The sequence below is a fragment of the Lissotriton helveticus genome, chromosome 1_1 (assembly GCF_964261635.1).
Source record: "Lissotriton helveticus chromosome 1_1, aLisHel1.1, whole genome shotgun sequence".
NCBI lineage: Eukaryota > Metazoa > Chordata > Amphibia > Caudata > Salamandridae > Lissotriton > Lissotriton helveticus.
Genome location: NC_136057.1, coordinates 853326920 through 853350256, shown reverse-complemented (window position 1 = coordinate 853350256; position 23337 = coordinate 853326920). Strand labels below are relative to the sequence as shown.

The 23337-nt window shown below is 42.5% G+C and overlaps 1 protein-coding gene across 2 annotated transcripts in view; it reads left to right on the top strand.

Annotated features, from left to right (window-relative positions):
* Window positions 1-3046: 3046 nt before the first annotated feature.
* Window positions 3047-23337, top strand: part of UTP20 (UTP20 small subunit processome component) — a 1109880-nt gene continuing 1089589 nt past the window's right edge. For both annotated transcript variants that reach the window (XM_078675325.1, XM_078675316.1), the window contains exons 1-2: window positions 3047-3248; window positions 12006-12086. In XM_078675325.1, the coding sequence (XP_078531451.1) occupies window positions 3204-3248; window positions 12006-12086 (126 nt within the window). In that variant the 5' untranslated portion in view covers window positions 3047-3203. The remainder of the gene's footprint in view (window positions 3249-12005; window positions 12087-23337) is intronic.

The window sequence follows — 23337 nt, the reverse complement described above, 5'->3', positions numbered from 1 at the left end:
TTCGTCCTCCGGCTGTTTCGTTTCCGGACATGTGGCTGTCTGCTGCGTCTTCCTGATCTTTGGTGCCTTGGGCCTTTCGTCATCTGATTCGCCTTCCTGTGGACTTGGGATGTTTCCTGCTGGATGGCTCCGGATTACTTGAGTTGACTTTGACTATTTTTCTGATTAACTGTGATACGCAAAGAAAGAGGAAGTGATGTCCTCTTGCCGGTTTATATACTGTTACAGTCTCTATGGTCACCCCTGGTGTTCATGGGGGTAGTAGTTCCTGTTTTTTCTTTACTGTTCTCCTATTGGCTGCGGTCTGTAGTAAAGAAATAGAGAAAGCATAATCCTCGCCTCCGTGTCCTTAATAGAATTGAAAATTCTTGTCACGAATGTTTGCAAATGTTTAATTCTCAGCTTAGCAGTGGAATTTCTAATCAATCTGTTCCTTTTCCTTGTCCTGGTTCCTCTCTGACCATTTCCAGGTCTCTAAGATGTCGTAGACCACCCTTGTATCTAAATGATTACTGTTGTGATTAGTATAATGTTCAGTGAGATGAGGTGTGTTCCTTTCATCGCCTTAATATTTTGTTTTTAGCTTATTTCTGTTTTAAGTTTTATTTCAATGTTTTGTTTTCCATTTCTTGGTTCTTATTTTGTTTTTATTTTCAACGAGAGAAGATGTGTTGTATATTAATCCTACCTTTGTTTCCATGCTTTTCCTTTGTTTTGCCTTATGGCACATATTCCAGAATGTAGGTGGCTCTGACTCTTCCTGGGGTTCTAGGTTGAGACAGTTTGCACCTGGCCAGCTTGTGTTGAAGATGCCTGCTGTTTCTTTACTGCAATAAACCTGCTCTTATACACAGGAAGCCTCCTAGTAATCTACAACAAACCGCCTCTTCCAACTCTTCCTGTGGGGTTCTGGTTCTCATCCGTGCTGGCTCCGGCAACATCCATTGTGCTTCGCTATTGTTTGGCATTTGTTTGTCTTTCTTTTTCTTCTTTCCGGTGATTTTTCCAGCCTGACGTGTGTGAATTGCAGGTCTGTCGCTGGTTTTGGCGGATTTTTGTATCGCGATCGCCTCATCGCAGGTTGTTTTGCGTTCCTGTTTCGCATTTTTGTGATGTGGCGTTGATTTTAATGCGGCCATTTGACGCGTTATCTGGTGACGGTCGCATGGTACCGCCGTGTTGAGAATACTTAGTTAACACAGCGTAATTTTCCCGCGATAGACTGCGATGTTGAGAGATGCGCTGTTACTTTTGTGATGGTTATCACAGTGGAGGAGTGTGGCTCACTGATTAGAGCGGCAGAGCCTGATGCAGAGGTCTGGCCCGGGACCAGGGTTCAATTCCCGACGCGGCAGGGTCCTGAGCCCAAAAATGTCCACGACTCGATAATTCTCGCCTCGGTGCCTATTCTAATCATGGGGTCTCACGCTGCAACTCTGGGCAATAGTTGCTTAATCTCCACTACGGCGGCCCACCCGCTGCGGGATGCCTGGCTTTCACCCTGGGGATACCCGGTAGGGGTTATCTCACAGGGAAAAGCCAGGACGGGTTGCCAAGGCAAGCGTCTTGATGCCTTCGGGTGATACGTGCGCTATATAAGTCGCAATACATTTACATCACACGTTCTTTAGAATATCCCCAGCATGACTTGAAGGAGACAGCACATGAGCTGCCTAGTTGAGACCTAAACAGCATCTGCAAGGTGCTAAACAATGATTAAATGCAGTTTGAACTGTGTCACTGAAGCCAAGTGACAAGGAAGCTGCGTATGTATGTATTTGAGCTTATAAAGCACACTGCTACCCGTCCGTAGGTTTCCTGGCGCTGTATAACTCTGGGGAACCCGTCCTGGCTTTCCCTGTGGGATGGTCCCTGCTGGGAGTCCCCAATGTGGAGCCAGGCATCCATCCCCAGAGTTGATGGGGCCATTGTGGAGATTTGGCAAGCTAATACCCAGAGTTGCCGAGTGGAACCCCTGATTAGAGTAAGCACCGAAGCGAGAATTATCGAGTCCGCTGACCCAAGTCCACGACCCTGCCGCGTTGGGAATTGAACCCTGGTCCCGGGCCGACTTCTGCTCCCAGGTCTGCCGCCTCTAACCAGTGAGCCACACCACTCCACATATGTATTGTCCTTATGGCTCTCTGAGCATTGGCAGCCAAGGCCCAGCTTGCCCATGCCAAAACCAGCCCTGGAGAATGATGAGTGATATTCCTAGTTCACTTAAGTTAATGCAGTTGAACAAACGGGAAAAAAACATTGGTAAAAGAAAAGCCACGTCCTATAAAACTGCAGAAAAAAAAAAAACATCCTAGATGGTACCAATTTGTGGCCTCTCTTGTACGTCCAGAAAAGTGTCATACTGATATGTATGGGGAGAGAGTGTAGCCTTAGGGCTAGATCTGCCGACCGTGGGGTTGGGGAACCATGCTCGAACCTTGTCCTTGACTCAGCATCTTGTGATCGGTAAATCACTTAAATTATCCCCCGTCTACCATTACATTAATGTATCAGTGTGTAACATAACAGGTGTTCACGTAAAGCACTACAATGAGTTCGCGCTTTATAAATCTGCAAAAACACAAAACACCCGGGCTGTCATTTTCGCTCGCAGATCATTACATATGCGTGTAGGGCATGAGCTGCGTGACTATTCCCGTTCTAGCTCTCCAAGTTTGTATTACAAAATAAATCGACTAGCAAGGAATCACCTTTAACTAAAAAAAACGCAAGCAGGTCTCTTTGTTTACTGTCAACAAAACCAAATATCTCTAGATCTCACAGTTATTTAAGTATTTTAGAAAACAAAATGATTATATTTAAACTTTTTGTCTGTTTAAAGGAAGCTATAGCATTATTTTAAATGCTAGTTACCAATTTAAATAACTAATGATATTGCTATACTTATTCTGGATTACTGGCAATTATGAAACTATGCTTAAACCTCTGTTTTCGTATCTAATTTACTTCATGAAACGAAAAGCTTTAAGATGGCCGCTCGAGTATACTCTCTTCCGCTTTGGGTTTATTGGGTGTAGAGTTCTCCGTTTTCCCGGCATGCATCGGTGCATATGGCGGCTCCCATATGTGTGCGGCGTGTGTTTTGATATTTGTTAATCCTGATTTTATTCCTGTTTACATATAGTTTTAACGCATCATTGAACTGGATCCCCAGCTACGACGATTCGGCCCACAGCACCAACATGAAGAGCAAATCTTCCCACCACAAGAGCGAGAATACATTTAAGGTAGGAGAGGGCTAGATCCCACTAAAACGTAGAGAGTGAGAGTTATTCCTCATGCGTGGAGAAAGCAACAGATAAACAGTGCTTACTCGAAACGCTAGACTGCAGGTATCAGTTGCATGAAAGTTACCGCAGTGCAACCGGCAGATCATCGGTGGCATAATATGTCATACATGCCAACATTTAGGACAGGGACGTGGGAGATTTAAAACAAAAAATCGGGAGAATGAAAATTCCCCATTGACTTCAATTGTAGAAATTGCAATTCCAGGCGGGAGACAGGTAAAATAAAGACATATTTGGGTTGAAAATCATCGGTAGCCTGAATCGGGTCGGGTCTATTGGCATGTATGATATGTTGAAGGTGATCGCCACTATCAGAGCTCTCAAGTTTCCCATTTGAAAGCGTGAGAATCTCAAGTCCGGGAATCGTCTTAGAATTTGGGACTTACTGTCCTCGTCTCATACTGCCTCAAACAGAACTACAAATCCCAACATCCATCGAAAAAAATCTGGAATGGATTACCCACTCACGCAATGAACTGGGTAATTTGACAGTGCTGCATGGTTTCAGCAGGGGCAGACTGCTGCTATCTTTTTGATCCCGCACTTTCAGGTTCAGAGACGTGCTCTATCTATAGGAAAACTCACCGCAAGATATAGGAATTATTTTGTGCAGCAGCCTTCTGGAGAATTCAGATACCGTATTTCCTTAGAAACAATCATTTCAGTGCACAGTGTTGCCCTTGTTAGTTTGCAGGACGTTTTACACTTGCCAAGACATCAGAAGATGTTTGTTAGGCAGTGGGGGCGGGGGTTGAATTCCCTTAGCGCATTTTTGTGGTTTGTGCCCCCCCCCCTTTACATCTTAAAAGCTATAACTCGGCCGAAGAGCAAACGTATCGACTATGATTACTATTTATACTGCATTGGAGGTCCAACCCGTTACCAGTTTCTGGCGCAAACTTTAACTGCTCGCTATTGCAGCTTTTGAGAGTAACGTTTAGAAAATTAACCTCCCTAGTATCCACATGGAATGAAATAGTCTTAAGCGTTATAACAACATTGGTAAATAGCAGTATCTACTGCACATGATGCTAGTAACCACTTACCATCACAAGGTCTGGTCCAGTGGATCATTTAGCCGTATAACTAGTATATTTGACTTTTAATCTCTATTTCTTTTAAATATGTTTAATTATTTTTGATAAATAGACAATACAAATAATAGTTCATCACCAACGTCCATATACTTCCGATACCTTCTAGTATTCAACCTGTCTGCAGAATACAGTGAGACGTCAGTACATTTACTTCCACTCACCGCTCAAGAATGGATGTGGCAGTGCTTAGGTTTATTAATTTGCATTGTGTCTCCATATGCAAATTAATAAACATCACAGAATGCTCTCCATGCATTACATATTTTCCCAAACTTCTTATGTCCTCCTCTCCCCAAATGCACCACTTTTTTCTGCAAGCATACACCAGTCCGTATCTATCATCCAGTCACTTAGGATTGGCACCTATTTTGTAATGTTTTACTTTGCCACAACTAAGCTCAAGGCCACTCACCGCTTCAAATATTTTGGTGCTTTCCCTCATCTGATATGTTAAGCACGAACCACTTGGCTCAGTTTTTAAACCCTACTCCTGTTATTTGTTTCATACATTTAATCTTCTTCCAATAGCACTGTATTTTCGTGCATGAAAACAGGATTTGTGGTCTAATCTCAGCTTTACCACTTTACCTAAATGTGCTGAAAATAAACACTATTCTAAGTTGGGTAGGGCCCAAAACACATTGACTTTTTTCAGAGAAGGGCAGATTCTTGGTCGTGCCATCAGAATTACTTCCCTCCCAGTTGTGGCCTGTTGGACACGTAGAACCAGGAAACATGGTTGTAATCCCATACTCATATTTGGTCAAATTTTGTGCTCTTGGGCAGTCACTTTTTGAACTTTTTCTTCTGTTCCTTTTTTGGCAATAGATTGTGAGTATTTAGAATTCATGTAAAAGCTTTGATTAAAAAGTGGACCCAGTAGTACCTGGCAGTGTGGAGAAGTGCCCCTTCTCATGACAGATTCCCCAGAATACAAAATGGTGGTAAATGTATACCCATTGCATCAAGTAGCAGTGTTCTGCAGTCTCAAGTCTACTACTTTAACAAACTGTTTGATCCTGGGCAAATCATACTCTTCCTGTGCTTCTGTTCCCTTGCTTGACAAAATCTCAGCACTGTCAAACATGCCTAATGAAATAAATAAACACCAAGGGAGTACCCGTAGGACAGATACTTGGTATGTTATTCATTAACATATTCAGGGCTGTTTATGTGCAGATGGCTGGTTTTGCATCTGAATATATGAATGTGCACTTAAAGCAGCATTGTACATATCCTGTGTTGCAGGTTCTCCCTTATAGACACCAATAGTGATCTCTTTCAAAGTTCATAATGGGTTGAACGAGTGCGACTAAAAGTGGCAAGTGACTAAAATGCAGGACAATGGGCATCACTCTGTGCCTCTGTGCAAGCGGCAAGATTGCAGGACAAACCTGCAAAAATGCGGAGTGGTTGACCACCCTACTGCTAAGTGCTGAGCTCTTCAACGATATGCCCAATGTGGACTGGTAGTAGTCTAAAGTACACCTCTTTACGTAAGCATAACCTTTAAGAAACGATTTAATCACAATTCTAATTTAAGATCTAAATGTATTGGAATCACAGTACTCAAAATGGTAACTTGTGTTTTACATATTAAGAATGAAGTTGTAGAATCTGAAAAATTGTCACTTCTCCCAAAGTGTTTGTATTGCGTTGTCCTATAAGTGCATTTATTTAGAGCTTACCACCCTTGACGGGTTGTTTAAGCACTTTATGACAGGCATTATGCTGCTCTGGAACCTGAAGTTAGTGGTTAGTCAAGTGTTTATTTGTTATTGTTGTGTTTTGGGATTTGTCTTGTGTTCCTATGTAGAGTCTTCCATAAAATGTTTCCAGTTCATCTTTGGTAAATTAAATTAATACGGTTAGATGTACTCGTTAGCGGGCACTGTGTGAGTTCATTCAAATGATTGCAGGGATAAACAGGCTAGAGGAGGCAAGGTATTATTATATTACACTGGTATGGTTACAAAGGAGAGGTTGTTAAATATGACATTTGGTGTGGGTATTTTAAAGAAATACAATAGGAATAGAGACTAAGGCAAACGTGCAGGTGTTTTAGAGTAGGCTTTACTCCACAAAAAGGGGTATGCTGAGGATGTAGTGTAAGAAGAGTCATTTGAAAATAGAGGGGTGGCAATAGTCGGATATTATTAGTTAGTCAATTTTTCATGCAGTGTTTTGGGGATATAGAGCAAGTAATCTGTTGATTTAAAACTGTAGAAAGAAACAATATTATTTTAGTAGGACATTGTGTGGAGTAGGACTGTGTCTGTGATTTTCTGCACTGAAGCCAGTGAGATCCATTTTGGATACCCTTTGTTTAATTAGGGACAAGGTGGAAGGTGAGGCTAGCTTCCAGAATCAGTTGCAGTATATTGCTTGTATTGCTGTGACTGGAAGGTGGAAACACAGACATTGAAGTGTCTAAGATGGAGACAGGGCTTATTTTGAACATTTCTATGAGGATTTCTTTTTGCATGGGTCATTAGTTCCTTCCTCATGAGTACTGCCATTTGGTGGATTATATCAGTGTAAGGTGGGATTGCAGTTTCTGTTGTTCAAGATTATGGCGTTTCTAGTCCATGTCTGCTCTTTTGCCTTTCCCTGACCGCTGCAACAAGAAAGCTGATGACAGCCAGGTGCACAGATCTCACTGATGTTTTTCATGTTGCCTCTACTTCTGCTTGGAGTCAGCCCTAGTCTTACCTGCTGTGAAAAACATCAATTCACACCAATACCGTGTCTGAAGAGTAGCTTGGGAACGCAAATAGTGAAGAGGAGGTATACACAAAACTTTAATTAAATGTACAGGATATCTACTCATCCGGCTTGCTATGGCGAGTGAGATTTTATTAGGTCTAGCAATTTTGATGGCCTACTGGCCCGTTCTGGTGTGCTGACAAAGAAAGAATGGGTATTCTCTTCATTCAGAAAATGAATGACAAATAAAGATGCCTTTAAATCTTGTTTATCTTGCCACATTTGATCTACGTTTCAAAGACAAAGGCCAAATGTCAGCTTATGTCTTCTTACAATTTGCTGCTTATATTATCCGCTTCGCTGCGGCGCGAATTCCGCCGCTGTGCTGGGACATTCCAATCTTGGGCTCGGCTCAGTCGGCCGTCGTGTGCACACACCCACCGTGTCTCATGACGTCCCCGAGGTTATAACGGAGGCTGGTATTTACTTTTCTTTCTCTCACTGCAAAGTTAGAGGATTTTGTAAGTGTGAAATGAAAAGCTGAAGGATGCCAGGTTATTTTACTAACACACACCATTTAAATAACTTGTAAATGAACTGTGCAGATATTTCAAAATATATTTCACTAGTTCGGAAAACACATTTTTTTTTATTTCTGTGTGTTGGAAACAAAGATTTTGATAGTTTGAAAACAAATCAGAGCACTTTACTTGGTGATGTGCAAATGATAAATATTTTTGCTGAAACCCAGTTTTCCACAAATTATTGTCTTATACGCCAAATAGTTTTATCAGTCAACTGAATGTTAGTGGGAAAGTCTGTGGAAGTTTCAATGGAAAATGTGCTCTCTGCAAATGACAGTCAGCTATCACATCATGCTTTAGTAATATATTTATTAAAAGCGAGTTTTTAAACGTGACTGAGAAACATTCCTGCACCAGCATCTGATGACAATGCTATTAGTAAACTAAGAGGCAGTCTGGTCATATGTATCCTATTTTTGGGCTAGATGCTTATTATACATGGAACAAAAGTTTAGTCTATGAAATCAAACAAGACTTTTCTGTACTGCGGAAATGTTGATCTCACATATTTAAAGTGCTCTCATATAGCATAATGAAGATAAAGGCAACTCTATAATAAAATATCTGCCTAGGATCGCAGAATTTGAGACCAGTTTATGGTTCAAGTACATTACAGTAATGTCAAGTAGATTATTCAAGTCACTAGACCTAGAGACCTGGTATCATATTTATGGTTTTTCGAGGCCTGATGTAAAACAGTTCAAAAGTCCACCCAAACCCTGGCTATTAGCAGTGCTGAAATGATGGTGCTAGGAAAATATGCTTGACAGATATTGATTATTAAACCTCAACAGGCCAGAAAATAGTTCACCTGCGATAAATGAAGTATTAACGTTTTTAAGCATGCCATGATTCAGTTGCCTATGAGCCTGCTGTCCCCAGTGTCACCAATTTTAAAGTCAGTTGAATCCTAGTGTGGCACAGGCTGGTACAAGGGTGGTGTGAGAGCTACATATCACCTCACAGTGTCCTAGCCTCTCAGCCTCCCTCATTTGCAATGTTTTTAATCGCCATGTTACAGGAACAGGACAGCTGCTAACAGCTGACACTCCTACACTCCTGATATCTGAGTAGGTTTAGATCATAAGCAGCCAAGCACCTGCACTGGGCAGTGGGTCCTGCAGCCCACAAGCTGCCAAACAGCCCCCCAAGCTACGTGAGTGTGAACGCCACAGAAATGCGAATGTGAGATAAAATCAAATGTGTTTTTGACCATATCAAAGCCTGTAGGACATTTCTTGTGAAAAGCATGCTCGTTCTCAATGGGCAGTACCTAGTCATGCATCCTGAAATGGTGCCCAATAGCACAGAAGTGTAGCAGGTGTGGGTTAAGCAAAGACAACGGTTTGCAAAGAGTGCAAAGTGTCGATGCCATTGGGACACAGAGCTGTCCCGGATGTGAGCACCATCTTCACTGAAGGCAGAATGTCACACTAAAGCAGTTAGTGTTCTCTTCTACAAAACGTTCCAGTCAAAGAACTGAAGGTTCAATTTGAACATCCAGTGCCATATAAAGATTACAAAGTATGAAAGGGAATTACACATAAGATGTGTAAAGGCAATGTGAGATTTTGCAATAAATTGTGTCACTGCCTTCATGAGAAAATAAATGCACTCTCTGCAGGAAGAATGTAGTGGAGGTACAGTGCTACATGGGAATTTCTAAATCAAGCGTGGATGTATTTTTAAAAGCGCGTGGGACAATATTGCACTGAAAGTCCAATAAGAGAAAACAGGAAGAGAAACTCGGGTTATCTACCAAATGTAACTGGTAGATTCTACTAAGATAGTGCAAACTTTGTTCTTGATGTGTGTGGGCAGTAGTCTGGGAGAACTGAGCTTAGAGCATTTAATAATAGTAAGTGCATGTACACAACATAGGGAATCTTGAACACAGAGAAATGTGAACTGAATGTACAGGGTTATATATGCACTTTAAAAGAGAGTGAATGAACAGCAGTACTGCCACAATACCTATACATTTATTTTACACCACGCAAATAGCACCAGCATGTCAACTGCCTAAGATATGCACCACACAGCGTATGCAAAGTTCCAAAAAATAGTACATTTACCTAGAGGGTCTGGTCCTTGAATTTTTTTCTCCAGATGCTCTTTAAACTTGAGCTCAAAGAGTGAGCTTGTGATAGGAGTTTTCAGGGCTGCGCTACTTAAAGTTTCAGGTCTCTGCATTCAGGAGTTCTTTGAGTATGTACTTGGATCCATGCTGAAGGAAAGTCCAGGTATGTTCTGTCAAGCAATGCAATACTTGGTCCTGGACTTCTCTTGTAGGGAGACGGATCCCTAACCAGTGCTGCAGCTTGCCATTTCTCGAGTGCAACTAAAGGGGGCTGCCAGTGTCAAGTTCCTTACTTTTTTGTCCGCACAGGCCAGTGGGCACTCCATGCTCCCTCTTACTGCATGCAGCATCAAACTTGTTAAATTGATAGTCAAAGAATGTGATATCTATTCCTACAGAAAATCAGTTCAGTCATACTTTGAGTGGTTTAGCCATGAGTGTCATTTTTTAAATAGAAGACTGTTTCCTCCAGACCAGTTTTGTTCCACAGAAAGCCCAACATAGAATATGCCCATTGCAGAGAAAATGGAGCACGTGCTCTACCATACAAGCTCTAAGGAAGAACCTTGTAAGGCAAGAGATGAATAAGAATTTCTGAGAATGGATGATTTGGGTAAATAATCTCAGAACCTCATAACTATTACATTGATTCAGCACATGCTCAATCACAGTGCACATTGACATGTGCAATGCAAGTTAAGTAATGAGAGAGTGTTAAACTACACCCATCATAGGGGATGGCTAATAAGCCATGGGCGTGCTAAGTGCTCTGTTCTTTGGTATGATCTTGGTAGCGGAGACTTGATGAAGATAGTAACTGGTTGGCGATGTATACATGCTTCTCCCCAATCCCTAAGCTTGGGATGATACTACTTTAATGATTTGATTCATACCTTAATGTTACAGCAAGATATTTTTCAAAGAATATTCCCCAATTTCATGCAGAACAGCAGGATGTGCAGGTGATAGCGATATGTTATTAGACTGAAAGAATCAAATGAAGTATGTATTGTAAATCAGTCAGCTAACAACATACACTTATTATAAATGCTAACCCTTCTGCTGTGATTTCAATAGATTTGCATATGTAAATAAACAGTAATTTCAGTTTTATGCACTCTGACACTAACAACGTATGATACTAACAGCTTAAAATCAAGCACTCCTCATTTTCAAGATGGTCCATCTTTGAAGAATGTTTAATGTAGTAGACTTGAGACAGATTACCTCGTATTCTCTTTCAGTGCTTACATACTTAAAACATAAAGAACCATCCAATCCTTAAATAGATATATTTCCTCTCTAGACATAAGTGTCTAGAGATTAAATACTGGGGAGGAATGGGAGTGGTATAGGTGGCATGGATGGAGATGCTGAGGCAGAGTGACTTAAAGCAAGATTCACTTTAGGTTGGACTTCCTAATTTGTCATATTTAATATGCCTGTCAACAATATTGTTAAAATAATGTTTTCAATTCATCCCAGAATGTATTCCTCATTTAAGTGCATTATGTTCATCTTGGTATTTTTTTCGTTACGTATCAATTAAGTTAACTCAGTGCTATTTAATAATTTTATTGTTTGTTGATCATTTAAATATAAAACTGTAACAGTAAATATAAAGTATTGTAATGAGAATAAACAAGCTGATACAAAGTGTATTGAATGCCGACATGGCAATGCAGATGGTCACAAATGGGTAACAATGTAGGTATCTGATGATTAAGTGAATGTAGTACTGGATACACTGCATGCATTCTTAAGTTGTATCCTTATTCGGGCCCTCCACCCCCCCCCCACCACCACTTGTACGTATCTTCTGTGCATTTTGACTTTCAGTTTTATACATGTATAACTCTTTGTGACGTATTTTCTTGCCTTTAAGGTATGTTCGCTGACCTGGAAGCGTGGTTTGGTGTATATGATGTTCACCTTATGGCAGCCAAAATGTGTCTTTAGACACTTACATCATGTGCTATTAAAATCTGGAAAACTATACTCTTCTATGTTCCACTGTAGGTTTTCATCGACAAGAGTAATTTTGGCTTGCCAAAACACCGGAGTGTAGTGTGTTCTGAGGGAGTAATTGAGCATCAAACGGGATGGACTGGCCTTTGCAGTCACCCTTGTTATAGGAAGACAGTTATGCATTTCCAGCAATCAATTATGGCAATAATCTTGAAAAGTCTTTGCAACAGGAGTCTAATAAATTAATTTTATTTTCCAGTTTCTCACATTCTCTGAACGACTTGCAAATGTTAACATAGATATCATCCATCGGATCGACAGAATTGGAAGCAATTCCGAGGTGAGTTGCATGCAGACTTTACATAAATACTTTATCTCAAGGAACTTCTAAAAATGTAAACTTGCTACTTTTTGTTGCTGTACCACATAATGTTTATAGCATATGCTATAATTAAGGCTCCCTGTGTTCCGTTTTAACTGATTTTTACAGATAAATACAGACAGAAAACCATTTATTTTCCTGTCTGTATTTATTTTTAAATGTGGATAAAAACGGAAATTGAGTTGTTTTTAAGTGATTCTAAATGCTATTATGACTGCTGGGCCCATAGCAGGGCGGATTGACAGACAAAGGGATTAAAACATATAGGGATTTTAGTAAAGAGCCTTAAACAGCAGTAGATTTACAAAACCTTGATGCTAAAATGTACATATTTTCTTACAAGGGGATATTTTACCTCCAGATTGTGTATATATCATTGAAACCGGTCAGGCAGTCAGGCACAAGTGCACATTAACTGGATTAATAGATGCAGAAATATACATATTCCAGCTTCATTTTTTCAAAAAACCTAAAATAAATATGGATAAATACATGTGAATCTGAAAAAATAAATATGAATAAATACAGACGCAAATGACAAAAATATAAATACCATGAAACGGGGAGCCCTCATCATAATCAGAGCGTTTATTGTGAAGGATAGGTTTGTTCTAAATTCGAAACAAATCTGTTATCTTTTAAAGCTGCAAATAACAGCATTGGTTTCCTTCATATTTATAAATATAAAATCTGTTATTTAAGTTTGTTTTTTTCCCTGCTCTTGGTGTCTATCTTTTTAGTTGCTTCCACATAAATCACTTAATTGTCGACAGTCTAGTATTGTTTCATTTATGCAGTTTATAATGTTCCTTGGTGAATCTTGCAATGCCACTGTTTGTAGAAATGTATTACCTACGTGCCTAAATTCATTAAAAATGCACCTCCCTGATTAACATACTTCTATGACTACTCCAATAATACTTTCACTCGTACATAGTTCTGTAATTATATTCAGGTTAGAGGACGGCTGCATGAGTGGCGTACAAAGCCTCTGTGAGACTGTACTCATTGGCCACCTTAGAGATACGTTTTTCCCCCCTTTTCGGTATATAAGTAAATTACATTTAAATTCCAGAGGAGCCTTGCATGGTGGGGGAGGGGGAGGGGGAGGGGGGGGGGGAATTGGTCTTTAGTTCTTAGTCTGGAGACACCTTTTAGCTCTCTTTTGTCAAAAGATGCGATTCTGTACAATATCAGTGTTCAGAGTGGGATTTTTGTAAGCTCTCTGAACAAGACTGGTGGCTTTGTTGTCTCTCATTAACTTGCTTCTTATTTGATGTTTCTTTCTTGTTCTTTTGTTTATCCCTCCTCTGGAACATAGATTGTTTACCGATCTTTTGATTGGATGACTTCTATGCTTCCACTTACATTCAGTGAACTATTTTTTCCTTATAGTTCAGTGTCTTGTTTGTCTTCAGTGTGCTGCTTTCACTTTGTTGCCTTTTTCAAAGAATTGCACTCCATGCGCTGCTGGTCTTTTGTGTGCCTGCTGGCTGAATTTATTGCGTTATACTTTGCGTTGTTTTTGGAAAGTTTGTTAAGCCTTTTATTATTGTCCTCATAAACATGTTTTTAACAGTTATGTAATTTCGTATATCTTTATTTTAACTTTAATAATTTCATGCTGAATTTTTTTTATTTTAATACTGTTACATTGCAGTGCTTTTCATTTTATAAGAAAGGGTCGTTATTTTGCTACTTTTGAATATAAATATTAGAACGGTTAATCACAGTCTTTTTCTGCATGGCTATGAATGGTGGCAAATGTTGGACAAAGCAATGAAACATATTTCAAAGGCTACATATTACTTTCCGTTAGTTGTTTATGTAGTATCACTGGGTGCATTTTTAACACTAAATTGACCATGTTGCTCATCGCTGTTGCACTAAGCTTTTGTTTTCGGCACTTAGGTGCCTGTACTAGAATTATTGAAAATAGTACAGTGGTGACTGTACCTTTTAGTATTGAGAATTAAGCAAGCAATTACTTTGGAGGTTATTTTCTACAAATAAGTGAAAGATTTTCCAGGAAAATGACATGGTAGTGCCACATTAGGGGGTTTGTTAGTAGACAGTAGAAGGCTTTAAAAAATAGTTTTTGTAAAGCCCCATTTTCTTTAATCTGATTTGTCCCTTCCTGTGAAGGTAAGCACAAATGTAAGCAAAGTTTTAATATGCCAGTTCATAAATAGTGCTAAATTTGAATTAATACAGCAATACATATAGGAAGACAATAAAATAGTGTCTGGCACTTAAAAAAATGGTGGAGTGGGGAAAAAGGATGACATCTATAATAAAGGGAAGAAATTCAAGGTCTTCTGATATATATCTTGTTTGGGATGTCCTTAGCTGACTGCAGCATATGTTACTGCAAAGAACCTTTTTTGCCTGCTGTCTGATTTGTTCCTTCCTTTAAATGTAAATGTTACTACACACCTACACAGAATCTTTCTTTCCAAGTTCATATATGGTGGTAAACCTTCCTCAATCCAAATATTTAAAAGGCTTATAAATTAAGTTTTGCAACTGTTAAATGGTGGAGTAATGTGATAACGGATGCCCCCTAGATGAAACTTAAATTAAGCTAAGCTTGATTTTTCAGACTTAATGAAAGAACTTCTGTTTTGGTAGAACACATTATTCTAATACAAAATATTGGCATCCATGCCAAAGGTAAGTAGGCACAAATTGTGCATGTTGCTATTTTTACTAACAATAGGTCTGAATTGTAGCTGTTACTTAAAGTATCAAAGAGACCATATTCATACAGTTGTACAATCATTGACAAAGGCAGTACAATTACACAACACTCACTTTTCATAAAAAAATAAACTAGTCATATTGTCAGGCAAGGCCTATTTGCTTTGCCATTGCCTGTTATTTTGCTGTAGCACTTCTTCACATACTTTTTTGTGTGTGCATACACTATTACATTTACACTATTGTGGACAATGACCAGCTGCAAGAAATCTTTTAAAAAAAAATTATTTGGCTAACACATTACATATATTTAGAGTTCTCTGATATGGTAGCAGTACTAATTACCCAATACAAAGTAAAGGTATGTGCGCAGAGAAATTACTGTCTAACATCGACGGATACCAGGGCCTGTGGTAAATACCACATTTTATGAAATCCTTTAGTTGGCTGACTTCTATTCGTATGCTGTTAGTAGGCCTATATATCCAACATCTCATGAACCCATTGTTACACATCTGGTCCAGATAGATTTTTCTAGTGTTGCACAATCTCCAGGTGTGTGACCAGAACTTACAAAAATATAAATTGGGATTTAACCCAAATAATGCACCCCAATGTAAGTTGTACAGATAAATGTTGGTAGAAAAGGGGAACTATATGTTAACGTTTGAAAATATCTTGGTGGGTTCACAAATAGTTCATATTCTTAGCTAGTACCACCCAATAGTAAAAGTAAAAGTTGGGACGGACCCATTCACCTTGTGTTATAGGAAGTTGAAGAAAACAAAAGTCATGGCCTTTTGTTTCCCCTGATAAAAGTGGGTATTGGTGCTCCAATTTACAACATAATTTTGGACAGATAGATCGACAGTGACCAAAACAGGTATAATATTTTCTGTAAGAGAATCATCTTCGGCCTGCGCCCATATAAATATGTGCTGAAAAAAATACAGGCTTCAAGATTGATATTGGTTGATAACTGGTCAATTTAAGCCATCTGGTAAAGCCACCGAGCAGAAGAATTCCCTAGTATGATGATGGCTTCACTGAAACCAGGAGTGTTTGGTACCAAATCACTCCTTGTAATAAATCCACACTGATGCCAGTGTGAGATGTATTAAATAATTTACTCACGGGGCACCTCAGAGGTGCCCCCTGAATACCTACTGACCCCGGTGTGGTTACTGACTGGTTTTAAGCAGCCTGCCACACACACCTACATGTTTCTGGGCCTCTGGGTGGAGTGCCTCAGCTCTATGGGACCAGGAACAATGCACATCCTTTATTTATTTATTTTTATTTATTTATTTGTGACATTTGTAGAGCGCACTGTTACCGTACGGTGTCCTGGCGCTATCTTGATAGCTCCTAAACTGCATCCCCGGAACTAGTTTACAAAAAGCCAAGTTTTTAGCTTTCTCCGAAAGGTCATCAACTCAGGGGACAGTCGGAGTGCCACAGGAAGAGCATTCCAGGCCACCGCCGCCCCTCGGCAAAAACTCCTGCCTCCCCAACACACTTTCCTGATGCGTGGGGTCTTGATCAATCCCAAAGTGGCTGACCTCAGAAGTCTACCTGGTTTATACAGGGGAAAGTGTTGCCCCAGGAATGCTGGGCCTATACCATGGGTCGCCTTATAGACAATACACATGCTTTTAAATGGGATCCGCTTCCTTACTGGCAACCAATGTAGTTTCACCAGTTCATGGGAGATGGATGCAAACTTAGGCATTTAGGTGCGACACCTTTGTGGAGGTGTCGCACCTCCTCCCTCAGGATGGGCACAGTGCTCGAAGAGTTAGCTTCAAAGCCCTGCCGCCTTTGTAATGTGACCCAGCCTCTGCTGCTAGCAGCAGATGGCAGCCCCCGGTTTAAACCCCCACTTTGCACAGGAAAACCAGAGGCAAAACTTAGAAAGACTAGGAGGTGTGCCCACCTTTGCCAACTCCACCCCTCAGGTGGAGGAAGCGAAGTTAAGCACGCTTTTCAGTCCCTTTCATCTTGAAGATGGGGGGGACTCGTCCAGTCAGAGCTAGAACTATGCCCCTTCCCTCAGAAGGGTGGCATAATGGAGGATGTACAAAGCAAACTGAGGTGGCGAAGTGAGCTAAAGAATGTTGATGGATTCAACCCAGATCTGTGACTGGGGGTGAGTGTCGGAAAAGTTTCAGCTCTATGTCCATCTTCTCCTTGTGTTTGCTTTGTTTGCCCTAAGTTGGCAGGGTATGCCCAGAGGTGGGTCCCTTGCTCACTTTGCCACTGGATTAGAGCTAGCCTGGCTGATGAAGGGTGTTACTCAGAAACCGGTCCCAGGATGCTTGTTTCCAGTTCAGGAAAGACCTGGCTTGGCAGTTCGGGCTGGACTGTTCCCATGAGGCACAGGGTCAGGACTGATTTGCATATAGCTGGGTCTGAACTGAGGTGGCGAAGTGAGCTGAAGAATGATGATGGATTCAACTCAGATCTGTGACTGGGGTGAGTGTCTAAAAGTTTCAGCTCTCCACCCATCATCTTCTTGTATTTATAATGGAGGGTGTAGTCACCCCGGGTGAGGTGTTCATTGCCCCTACCTGTTACTCCCTTAAAACGCCCCTTAAATCTAGTGTTTAGGAGGCTCCCCCAGACCTTGAAACTAGTTACCTGCGACCTAAGAAGAAGGACAAAGAAGATGCTTTGCACCAAACTGGCCTGTCTCCAGGTTCAAAGACCCTGCGAGAAGAATACGCCTGTCCTACAGCCACCGACTTCCAGATACCTGAGGAAGACTGCCAGAACTTTTGAAAAAGACCAGAACTCCGGAGGACAAAGATTCTGTCCACAAGAAACCAACACAAAGGACTCCAGTTGCCTCCGGATCCACGAGTACTGCCCACTGCACCCGACATTTCCAGCCCGTGTTCAGATGGATCACCGACCCAGACCAGATTCCCCGGCGATCTTGACCTCCAGTCCGGCATTGGCTGACCCTCCTCGGCACCACGACGACGTCTGCAGCCTGAATCCCAAGGCTACCCCTGACCGCGGCCGGATCCGGTAAGAAGAATCTGATGTTTAAAAGCACCCCTGCACCCGAAGCACCTGGGCTTGATGAGCTGAACCAACGGTGCCCCTGCGACCCCCCTACATCTCTGCTGTCGCTGGTCTACGTACTGCAACCTCCGGTGCAACCCCTACAGCCTGGTTGTTGAATGCAAAGTCTCCATTGAAAAGCATTGGGCGCCCGGTGCTGAAATTGCACCCTGCGCCCGGCCGCCCATGTGCTGCTGGGGGTATATGTTGGGTGCTGCTTTGTGGGCTCCACTTTGCTTGATCTAATCTCCCCAAAGCTTGGCCCCCTGCAACTGATTTACCTACCTGCAAGCAGTGTGGCTTCGAGCACCCCCAGTCTCCATTGAAACGTATTAGGCCGAACTCTGATTTTGACCTCTGCAACTGGCCGCTCCTGTGCCGCTGGTGGTGCAGTTTTTGTACTAACCTATCCCTTACACCTTATTTTTATTTTTATTTTTTAAACTTTTTGAATTCTTTTTTTATTAAACTTTTTATTCAAGTTTCATTACAACAATACAGATCTGCATGTGTTATTCTACAATCGAAATGTCATTTCTGTCACTTATTAAACAATCCTGCTTTGATACATATTTAATTCACAACATTACATGTCTTCACCCGAATCACTATCTTCTTCTGGGAGCGAACAGATGTTTCCTCTGTGCACGTTCCACTTTCCCCACACTCTAGCCCATTTGCAAGGGAATTTTTTTCTATTTATGAACGTGGCCTTCTCCGCCACCATGACCATATCCATGTCCCTCCACCACTGCATTATTGTTGGTAGTGTTCCCACACCCCACTTTTGCGCTATGTTCCGTTTAGCTATTGTCATGCCAGTTGTAGCCCATAGGCGTTCGGGTTGGTTTAGATCTGTCGGTCCTTAGACATTAAGAATGCAGAACTGAGGCTCAAGTAGGACCTGTTTCTCGGTGACGTCTGCTATTGTGCCTACCACTTCCTCCCAGTATGGCGCTAGTTTGTGGCATTACCATAAGGTGTGATAATAAGTACCTATGTCCCCACAGAGACGCAGACAGCTTGGGTCAGGGCCCTTCCCATCCTGTGTAGTACCGTCCGTGTGTAGTAGGTCCTGTGTAATATTTTAAACTGCACCAGACGCAGTCTAGAGGAGATTGCCACCTCTTTAGAGGAGGCTAGCACCTCACGCCAGTCTGGATCGTCCATATCTCCCACTTCAGACTGCCAAAGTTTCCTGAGTCGGGCGAGTGGGTCCGGTCGGTTGTTAATGATCTTTTTATATGTCAGTGAAGTTGCTTTTTTATAGAGGTAGTTGGTCTTCTAAGGGGGAGAACTCCGAAGGGTCTCATCTGTGGGGAGGGCTGTTTCAATCGCATGTTTAATTTGCAAATATCTAAACCGTTCACCTGGAACCATTGAGTACTGTTCTTGCAGGTGGGTGAAGCTGACAACCTTCCCATTATGCCAAAGACCCCCCAGCTGGGAGATGCCGATCAGATCCCACTTTTGAAACCCTTTACTATTGCCTAGTGTTACAAGTTTGCGTGTGTCCCACAAGGGTGTGTGTTTCGTAAGTTTGTCAGTCCAACCCAGGTGTCTGTTCACTGTGTTTCAAATGCGAATAGTGTGCGATGCTGGCCCTATAAGGTTACTGGCTTTCTGAATGTGTTGTATAGTGCTCTAGTAATACCGCCTTTCCCTAGAGTCATTCTGTCGAGGTGGTAGGCTGGGTCTATGTCTGGCACATGAAGCCACTGATTAATAACCATAAGTTGCGAAGCCCAGTAGTACGCTTTGATAGCAGGGAGGGCTATTCCGCCATCATACCAACTCCCCACCAATTTAGTCGCTGCCACTCTTGCCGGTTTGCTGTCCCATAAGAGAGACACCACCTCCGAGTTAACCGGTCTAAAATATGAGTCCGAGACTGGGTGGGGTATATTGCAGGACATATAGAAATCTGGACAGGGCCATTATTTTAAAAAGAGCCACTCTACCTAGCAGGGAGAGTAATAGTGCCTTCCATTGCCGAATATCACGTTTCAGTCATTGCAGAGGGGCTTGAATTTAAGTGTTAAGAATGTGTCACAGTCCGAGGTTATACTTAAAACTGTCCGTAACTATTTAGACCTGACAGCCTCTCGGAGACGTGGGGGTAGGCCATGTGATACGTATAGCACTGACTTATCGCAATTGATGGCATAACCAGAGACGGAGCCATACACAGCACAGATATTAAGAAGCACATGCAGTGATCTTTACAATAATACATCATCCGCGTACAGAAAAATAAGATCTTCCCATTCCTCTCTCCATTTTAGACCGCGAACCATGGGGTCCCATCCTATCCACGTCGCCAGTGGTTCGAGAACTAATGCAAACAATAAGGGCGACAACGGGCAGCCCTGTCTCGTTCCTTTGCCTAGGGTGAATTCCCTCGATATGTGACCATTAGCGATTACGTGTGCAACCGGATCCGTATAGAGTAAAGGTACCCAAGAACAGAACTTAGGTCCAACCCCTAAGTGTTGAAGGACTGCGAATAAAAAGGCCCATTCCACCGAATCAAAGGCCATCTGTGCATCCAAAGAGAGGACAGCAGCGTCTTCCTGAATAGTATGCTTTCGACCTAATATGCCATGAAGGCGTCTAAGATTCAGGGCCATGTTTCTGACCGGCATAAAGCCGGATTGATCCAGGTGTATCAATGTGTGGAGATGGGGGGGGGGGTAAGTCTGAGCGCCAGCGTTTTTGCTAAGATTTTCCCTTCTACATTCATTAAGGAAATTGGGCGATATGACGTGCATTTCTCTGCCGGTTTGCCAGGCTTATGGATGGCCACAATAGTTGCCAGCCGTTGATCTCAGGGGAGTGTCCCTTTGTCGCAACTAGTTTCGAACATTTTTAACAAATATGGGGCTATCTTTTCCGCGGTGTGTTTATACAATTCTATTGGGTTTCCGTTAAGACCTGTGGCTATGCCCGATTGGAGTTTGGAAATGGCCATTTTGAGTTTGTCTACCGTAATGTTGGTTTCTAGACTTTCGGCTTCTTGCGGCGTGAGCCAGAAGTTTGCCTGCTTTATCTCCGGACTCATAGATCCAATGTTGGACTGCCTGCAGACGGGACTGAGCGGCAGCCCAGAGGTGCTCTTTGTATTCTTGTGTTTTCACGCGTAATGCATTTGTAGTCTCTTCAGTGGGTGCAGCTGCATGTTTGGATTCTAGGTGCTGTACTTCCTGCACTAAGGTCTCTATTTCTTTCCTTTTTTCCCGTTTGGGCCCCTCTATAAGGGAGATAGCCTGACCCCTTATTACTGGTTTGTAAGCTTCCCACAGCGTTAGAGAGGAGGAAACGGACGCTTCGTTTTCTAGGAAGTATTGCGTAGTTGCTGTAGTTGAAGTTTTCCTGATCTTAGAAACCCTGGATAAATGGGGTATATGCGTCCCCGAATAGCACAGTGTGCTCGGATTTCTGTCCTTTCGGGGAGTGATCCGAGATCCCTCTGGGTAAGTGTGTGGTCACCCCCATCCTCCCCAGATCGTCCATGGCCGTGAGTATGTAATCTATGCGGGAGAGGCTATTATGTGCTCCCAAGTGGAATGTGTATTGCCTCTCTGTCTGGTTTTGGAGCCTCCAGGCTTCTAATAGTGCCTCTAAAAAATCAGCCAAGGGGGAACTGGTGCGATGTTGCAGACGGCTTGTTGTGCGGTCCAGTACGTCATTCACAGTCATATTAAAGTCTCCTCCTATTAGTATGTCTCCACCTGGTAATGTTATTAGGAATTTGCCCAAATCTTGAAGGTCGGGGAGTGCAGAGCAGGCGGGACATAAACAGATATGACGTTAAACATTCGACCCTCCCATTGAAGCTTTATAGCCGCAAATCGGCCTTGGTCGTCCTTAAAGGTGCGGTGGATAATAAGGGGGGATTGTTTTCGCACCAAAATCCCCACTCCCCGGGACCCTGTAGTAAATTCAGAATGGACCACTAGTTGAAACCCCCACCGGTCAAGGGCCTTACACGTGGAGCCCATCGGGTGTGTCTTCTGGAGCAGTATAACCGCTGGGGAGATGCGTTTGAGGTATTGGAACACTAATTCTCGCTTTATCTCATCTCCTAAGACATTGACATTCCAGGAGAGGAGTGACAGTGTTGGCACTTAGGTGTGGTGTCATTGGATCAGATGAAGACATTGGGGATACAAATCCTTGTGACCTGTTGGACGTCAAAGGTCATTGTGAACCCCTTACCATAGTGACTGTACTTCGATATTTGCAGATCAATAACTAAGAGAACATCAACAAATAAAACATTCCTGTGTTGCGAATAGACATCTTTTGCAGCCGGAATCTGCATTCCGGCACACCTGCTCAAACTGGACATCTTAATATACAGAAAAATACATTTCATGTCTATATTGGGGGTACATGCAGCTTTGATCACTATAAAATCAGTCAAAGTCCACCCTCCCACCCCCCTAACTCTGAAAAACCCAACCCCCCTCTCTGCATCCCTGCCTAGTAGGTTCAAAACTACCCACCACTCCAATAGCAGAGTGCTTATAATCCCCAGGATCAAACCCATTAAACGTAAGGTCGTGTGGCGTTGGCACCCAGTAGTTTCTTCCTCACGGGCCCGCAGCAACAACAAGGTACATTGAGGGACAATGATAGTTCTTAACTTTCTGCTGTTCAGTAACATGCTGCCAGTGCAGCTTTAGTCTGGCAGAGGGGGATCTGATATAGTCCTACGAGTGGGAATCTCCCACCTCCTTCTCCACCCGTCCCACATACAAACAATAAGAGAGACAATTACCGACCATCGCAGTCATGCAGTCTTTCATCTTCCAGCACGTGTAGTGTCTCTGCCGGCACTGGCGGAGCAGGAGCTTCTGGATCTCGATGGCAAGCGCTGCCCGCCTATGCGCCTGGGTGAAGAGTCCTTGGGGTGATATTCAGTGTTCCCGCGATTCCTCTCTTCCTTGCGGCATTGGGACTTGAGTGGACCCCCCTCCAGCCATTGTTGCGCTTCCTCAGGTGTCGTGAAGAACGAGGATTTGTCTCCGTCGATGACTTTCAGCTTGGCTGGGAAGAACATCATATACTTAAATCCCTTGTCTCTAAGAGCCCGTTTTATGCCTTCAAAGGAGCTTCTTTCTCGTTGCACCTTCAAGGTGAAGTCTGGAAAAAACCAGGTCGGGTTGTGGTAGTGGAGGTCTCCAGTGATTTTCGTTGCTTGCAGTATCGCATCAGGGTCACCAAAGTTCAAAATGTGTATTGCAATGGTGCGAGGTGGCTCCCCCGGCTTAGGCTTCGGGATCGGGGCTCTGTGTGCCCTTTCAATAGAGAATAGTGGAGAGAGTCTCTTGGGCTCTAAATGATGCAGGATAAGATCTTCAGGGAAGAGGTCCACACTGGGCCCCTCCGCCCCTTCAGGTACCCCATCTACCTGTATTTTGTTGCGGCGAGCTCG